This window comes from Perkinsus marinus, assembly GCF_000006405.1.
Source record: "Perkinsus marinus ATCC 50983 genomic scaffold scf_1104296931330, whole genome shotgun sequence".
In the NCBI taxonomy this organism is placed as follows: domain Eukaryota; phylum Perkinsozoa; order Perkinsida; family Perkinsidae; genus Perkinsus; species Perkinsus marinus.
The window spans coordinates 1-6,463 of NW_003215793.1; the positions used below are offsets into that span (position 1 = coordinate 1).

The 6,463-nt window shown below is 48.2% G+C and overlaps 2 protein-coding genes across 2 annotated transcripts; both read left to right on the forward strand.

The window, feature by feature from the left end:
* Positions 1-3,440: 3,440 nt before the first annotated feature.
* Pmar_PMAR004355 (tartrate-resistant acid phosphatase type, putative) lies at positions 3,441-4,345 on the forward strand (the record flags this gene model as incomplete). Its single annotated transcript, XM_002786653.1, has 4 exons — positions 3,441-3,633; positions 3,897-4,027; positions 4,071-4,177; positions 4,222-4,345. 4 exons carry the CDS (start codon positions 3,441-3,443, stop codon positions 4,343-4,345), a joined length of 555 nt encoding a protein of 184 aa, XP_002786699.1.
* Positions 4,346-4,909: 564 nt separating this feature from the next.
* Positions 4,910-6,427, forward strand: Pmar_PMAR004356 (conserved hypothetical protein; the record flags this gene model as incomplete). The annotated part of the gene is made up of 5 exons (XM_002786654.1): positions 4,910-4,995; positions 5,045-5,476; positions 5,651-5,828; positions 6,079-6,250; positions 6,306-6,427. The coding sequence occupies 5 exons, from the start codon at positions 4,910-4,912 to the stop codon at positions 6,425-6,427; spliced, it is 990 nt and encodes a 329-aa protein (XP_002786700.1).
* Between the last annotated feature and the right edge of the window lie 36 nt (positions 6,428-6,463).

Genomic DNA, 6,463 nt, shown 5'->3' on the forward strand with positions numbered 1-6,463 from the left:
ATTTCCGTTTTCGATTTTGTGCATTATAGCAATCACACAGGAAGGGAGGTCGCCAAAACCATGAGGATAATCATCTGCTCTTTCATGGTCTCAATCGTCTTGTATCGTCATCTACCTCCTAGTCGTTTGGAGGATATACGTTGCTGTATCATTGCACTGTAGGAATAAGCACATCAGTGGCGCTGGCCGTCTCTCTGTGAAGCAGCTATTACTTCTCTAAAGCTGAAGGAGTATGCTGAGTTTTTTTCACGAAGGGTTGCCTGCTCTTCTACTATAACTCCAATTCAACAATGTTAGCGTTGTGTTGCTGATTGGAAGTTAGTTGCCGGGACGCGTCAGAGAGACTTTAGAAGCCTTTTGGATGTCCCGCTCGGTCCCATACCGTAGATCGCCGACTTCGGGATTCCAAGATACTCTAGAGAAAGCACAGACAAGTCGACTATGCGTCGTCCAGACCATCGGCCCAGCATGTTTCGTAAACTTGAGTGCTCCCACCTCCCCACGTGTGGGGATGAACTCAGGTTGTGAGAAATCTCGACCAGCGCTCGCCTGCGACTACAAAATTTCGGGTTACAATAAGCAACACTCACACCTGCTCGTGTGAGCAACTCAAAAGAAAAAGCGATAGAACGATTGAAGAGTATTGTTTACATATTCTGTGAGTGGAAAGAGTCGATCGCGAAGCCTTAAGGCTTCAGCAGGTTCGTCCTCCACAAGGTATTACGCCTAGGCGCCGACGACCCTTTGCTGTGGCAGTTGGCCCTCTGTGATAGAGAGCTTGACGACATCCTCTCGATTAGAGAAGGGGCCTCTACATCTACCTCAAGGTCGAACAGTTAGGAACCCCAAGTCTTGGAAAGTCTCGTGTAAGCATCACTTAGACACGGCTCGAGCCACTACAGCAGTGAAGGACGGTTCTGTTGAGCCCAGACGAATTGACACAGCGGTAGACCTGTGCCCTATTTGCCATGATCTGCTTGGTGAGGAGATCTCCTCAATACTAGCCTTGAGATTGACCACAGTTCAGGGACAGACACCGAGTTGATCACACACTGTCACATCTCTTGCGGTGGGAATATTCATGTAGCTTATTCCTCATCATAACGGTCTAAGAGGAGCTCAGGTTGAGTGCATGAAGGCGTGGGCGGACCACAATACTGATTCGGCAACGGGAGAGGTATCGTGCCCACTCTGTCGGGTCGGATGGCCCCCAGGCACTCGAGCGGCCCTTCAAAGTGAGTCGCAGGTGGACCTTAGCAACACCTCAGGCCCGTAGGTAAACTAAGTCGATTGCGCTCACGGCTCGCGACCTTCCCTCGAACACGTTGTGGGAACTGTAGGAAAGCCCCTATTCGTGGCGGGTAAAGTTGATTACCATTTTTCTGGGAGGAGCTCTTCAGATATTATCGCTGCCTCCTATGCGCTAAAAGGGGGGAGTATTGCCAAGATTGTCATGAGGCTCACACAAGAGATACGGGCCATCCATGTGTCGTGTTGAGGAGTCCAAATAGGTTCACTCCCGTCCCTGTCGACACCAGTGCGTGATCTATGCATGGTCTAACAAAGTGGTTTGATTGATAGGCTCTCCCTCTCCCAACCTCCGTACTCACATCATTAACACCGTTCTGTCATTCACAGAGTCTGTTGACGATCAGCGTCAATGTTGTCTTTGCAAGTGGCCCTGCGGACATTCGTTCGAGGCTACTAAGGCCGATTTACGTAGCGGGTTGGGTTGAATTTTCGCCTCGAGTACTCCCCTATAGGTTGGAACTATCCGTGTCGGCTCTGTGGCGAGGTCGCGTTGCCCGGCCTCGCAAAGCTCCTCGAGTATTACGGGAAGTCACCCGATTGTCACTATGGGAAGGAGAGCAAGGACATTGATTTGACTATTGGCTCGACTACAGGTGTATGACTCTATTATCAATCTATCGGTGCCATCCAACGAGGCCATAGGTCACGAGGCTGCCAGTCGCGTGCACATCTCTGAAGCCCCGTAATACCACTAAGCTAAGAAGCAGTACCATCGGAGCTCGTGGAAGAGAGAAGCGTGAGGCGGCGGCGGCGGCGGCCCCGGTATCATCACCCGACACACTGTCACAGAGCCTCTCTGTTAGCGGGACCAGCATGCGAATGAATTGAATCTTATTCGTCATTTATTGATATTAGGAGGGTTGAGTCGGTCTGACCAGTTCACTTCAGTGGAGTCGTGTACGGTTATCGTTTCTCATACCTGATACTTAGGGAACCGAGACCGCCATTGCGATGCGTTATACTCGGTTCAATGTTTATATTGGAGGAGATTTCTGTTCTTGGTCCCACAGATGATCTTTGCGTCGGAAGAGGTGTCCACGTTGCAATCATAGGAGAATGACCGAGACGACTGAGCCGGACATACAATAAACAGACGCTTTCACTAAATCCACATCACTATCACTTTTTAATCGCCATTTTCCAGACTTAATCACTTTATTATGGTCAATGAGTGTTATCATCAAGCAGTTTCTCGTCGGGTTCGGTCATGATGGAGGGACCTGTTTTTGGCGCCTCTGAATGAGTGTTATGGTTGATGAGTAACTCAGCCTAGCAGTCAGTCGAAGAAACCCAACCAGTCAAACCGCGCACCTTCTCAACGTAGCTCGAAAACGAGCACTCCGACGAAACTCCCGAGGCCTTTTTCAGAGTGTTTGGCGACACAGGAATGGTCATTCCCCACCAGAGATCATCGTCTGTTGGAGGTAGGTGCAGACGAGGGAGTGTTCACCTCCGTAATAAGGCGACCCACGTCGTGGTAGATGCAGTGCGATGTTTTATCAGGTTTTTATCTAGCTCTTGAGTTCAGTGACAGAGGGCTGACTTGGCACTGAGTATATCTCGACTAGTGAGGTTGGCACGGTGTAGATGGCAGGAAGGTTCAATCGGGTCGTACTTGATATTGATTGTGGTGAATTCAACAAGGAGTGGTATTAGCAAAACCAGCAGCAGTTTGATCTTTATGAATATGTTATTGATAGTGTCGTTTGCTCTGTCGTGGTCGCTCGCTATAACTCTACCGTTGAAGGCGAATGCCGACGTTTACCTTCGAGATCCTCTAAACTACGGCGATGTCGATGGGAGAAGGACTAAAGTAATACCACAGCCTCTCGAGGGCCATCAAAATACTCACTTTCAAATGCTTCCATTCGTGATGGTTTATAAAGAGTTCACCTAAAGACAGAATTTCCATTCATGTTGATAATGAAGATGCGTCTACTGTAAACGTAGAGACCCCTTAGGATGAGCAGTAGACATTGTCTCCCTCAGTTAGGTGGATATCTCGTCTATGATAGTTGTTGGTGATTGGGGTGGGATGGGAACACCGCCCTATTGGAGCTCGGATGAGTACCTCTGTCGCTGACTTGTGAGTATCAGTCGCCTCATTTAGGCGGAATACAGCAACAGCAATGAGTGAAGTATGCGAGGATAGATCGGTCATGGCTGTGCTCAGTGAGGGCAGTAGTACTCTCACTACTATCAAAGGATCGTCATTAGTAGGTACTGGTGACAACTTTTATGAAGGGGGTATTTCTACCAATGAGTTCGATGATAGATTCAAGAGCACCTTTGAGGACGTTTTCTCGTCTCCTAGTCTACAGGGTATTCCTTGGTATATCGTAGCAGCAACCACGACCATATTGGGAATATATCCGCTCAGATAGGTGGGTTAACGATTATCTACTCTTAGTTCTGACGCATGTATATGCGTGCTGAATAGGATCGTGGTGGTATGACTTCTCCGTCACCTCTGAATTTCCGCAACGAAGATTCTGTAGAGAAATACATGTAGATTGGTAGATACAGCAAACACAGTTCTCGATGGAGGTTCCCGGCCTTATTCCATTATCATGTACTGAGCGTAGGAGCTGCTGTCAAAGTGCTCGTTGTTATGATTGACACCATCGTTTTGGACGGTCTGGCTGAGGAAGGGTCTTCCTACAATTGCCGAGATGGGGAGGGGATATGTATGAGCGAGTATGATGGCGACCATCGAGTGAGGTGATGAAATTTCGCTGCGCCTCCACGAAATTCGGTAGGAGTTGTCGAGGACTCAGCGGTCTGCATTGGAGTGGATCGAGAACGCCTTGTCGAAGCATGATGGTGTTGCCGACTTCATCCTAGTGGTTGGTCACTACCCTATTTGGTAGGTGGCCTCCTAGACTGACAGTAAGTCATCGTCAATAACAGGTCTTTGGCTGAGCATGGTCCCACCTACCGACTGTCTCGACTGCTGATGCCTATATTCACCAAATATCGGGTTACGGCATACCTCTCGGGCCATGACCATGTCCATCAACATCTGTATGAATAGAAGCAGTACTCTTACTGTTACTGAATGGCTAGGTATGACTCAGAGACAGGTCTTCATCTATTGAGTACAGGAGCGGGTGCAAGATGCTATACTGGTCCACCTAGACTCTTCAAGTAGGCCAACACCCGATCTCCGTGGGCTCATCTATCACTGTGAAGTAGCATTGACATTCAATTGGAAGACTATAAACAGTCATGAGGGAAACACAGTAGTGTACGGAATGCCGGTCCTTTTTCATTATTGTTGAGCTCCTATGGAAATCGGGTGTATTGTTCTACGTGGTTCCATCACATCTGTCGTGTATCGGATCAGGCATTCTCCCTATTGGACCGAGTTCTTCTACCATGGCTGTCCTCACGGTGGCTTCATAGTATTAGATTTTGATGGGCATGCCAAGACGATGACCGGAGAGTTCTACAGAGGAGATGGACGAAGCCTCCATAAATTAACGATGCTATATTCACGACTTGGTCCTCTCTTGTGAGTGTAGAAGATTGTCGTTGTCTTTGGTGGTAATTTCGTGGCGAGTGACGGTGTCTTATGGAAGCGTATTGTTACCATTTCATGGCCCGACTCGCATGCCTCCTCCTGCTGCTATTATCAGCCTTCACGGTTATTGCTGATGAGCAAGAGCGATTCAGAGTGTTCGGGTAGACTACTAGCGCAATTGGGGACCAGTCTATTCCAGTAGTATCTCAGTTACCTTCCAGAGTACCGCCTATCGGATGATGTCGATTTCGATGGTATCTTTTCACACGGTGTCACCGATTTGATATTCTTCAGCGTTGAGGTCAGCTATCTCGGTATAATACAACAGAAACAGCGTCTACCTGGCCCTGCTATTTTGGAGAAGGCTAGGGCTGCTGCCGATGCCTATGGGGGACGACTGTTGGTCAGCATTGGAGGAGCGGGAAGGAGCTCTGGTTTCGCTGATGCGGTGGCGCACAATGGGGATGTCCGGAGGCTCATCAAGCAGGTTGATGATCTGTTGAATAAATACCAACTTGATGGAGTTGACTTTAATTGGGAGTATCCACAGAGTGAAACTGAATGGTACAATTTCAAGCAGATGTTGCGGTGGTTGAAGGTGAAGCTGAGGAAGAGGGAGAAGCCAGCGATCATCACTCTAGCGTGAGAGGGATGGGTTCTAAGGAATGAAGCAGTTCAGAGGCCATTTAGTGACAGTGGTCGTCTTTTGAATGACACAGTGAATACGAAGTGACAGGAGAGTGGTATGGGTTTTATATCGGACTATTATTCAATCATTGATTGATATGGTGGTGATATTATCTCACAGTGTTGTAGGTACCAGCCTGGTGGTCTACAAGAGGACATGATAGCCAAGTTGAGGTTTGCCAAACAGTGCGATTACTTCTTGGCGATGTCTTATGAACATCCTGAAGGGAAAGGGGAGGACCTGGCTAGAGTTGTTGTGGAAGCTTGGGAGCAAAGAGGATTGGATATACGGAAGCTCGCATTGGGGGTGAGAGGGCTGTGCTATGAAACTGCCAGGCAGCATGTTTCAGTTGACCATCTTGTCCACTAGGTGGAGGAGGTTAGCCCAGGTGGTGTCCTCCAGTGCCTTGAGTCCAGTCGACACCACTTCTGGGCGACCTCCCCATCCTCTTTGTTGGACATGTGAACTGTATACACTAGCATCCTGACAAGGAATGAGTCTTTTAGTGTGTTGTGTGACTCGGACATATTCTGTATCTTCCAATAAGTAACCTTAGATACCATTTTATGGTAGAGACCTACAGACTGGAGAGGCTCGAACGTACTCGGAGATTTCTACCATTCCCGATGCGCAGCATAAGTTTGTTTATGATACTCCAGAAGAGGTTCAAGCAAGGACGAGATACGCCCTTGAAGAGGGCCTGGGTGGTGTTATGATATGGGAACTTGGTAAGGATCACTTATTGGTAAATTGTGTTATGGATGTTCAACACGTTTGGTTCAGGCCAGGACCTCCCTTCCTCGAACGAGAGGTCCCTTCTAGCTGCTATTGGTAAGGTTGTGTCTTCACCATCAATTGAGGAGGATGGAGGGGAGAAGGAGGAAGATGATGATGAAGAATTGTGATACTGTTGTTTATTGTTCGTTTCTCTCGAAGAGTTT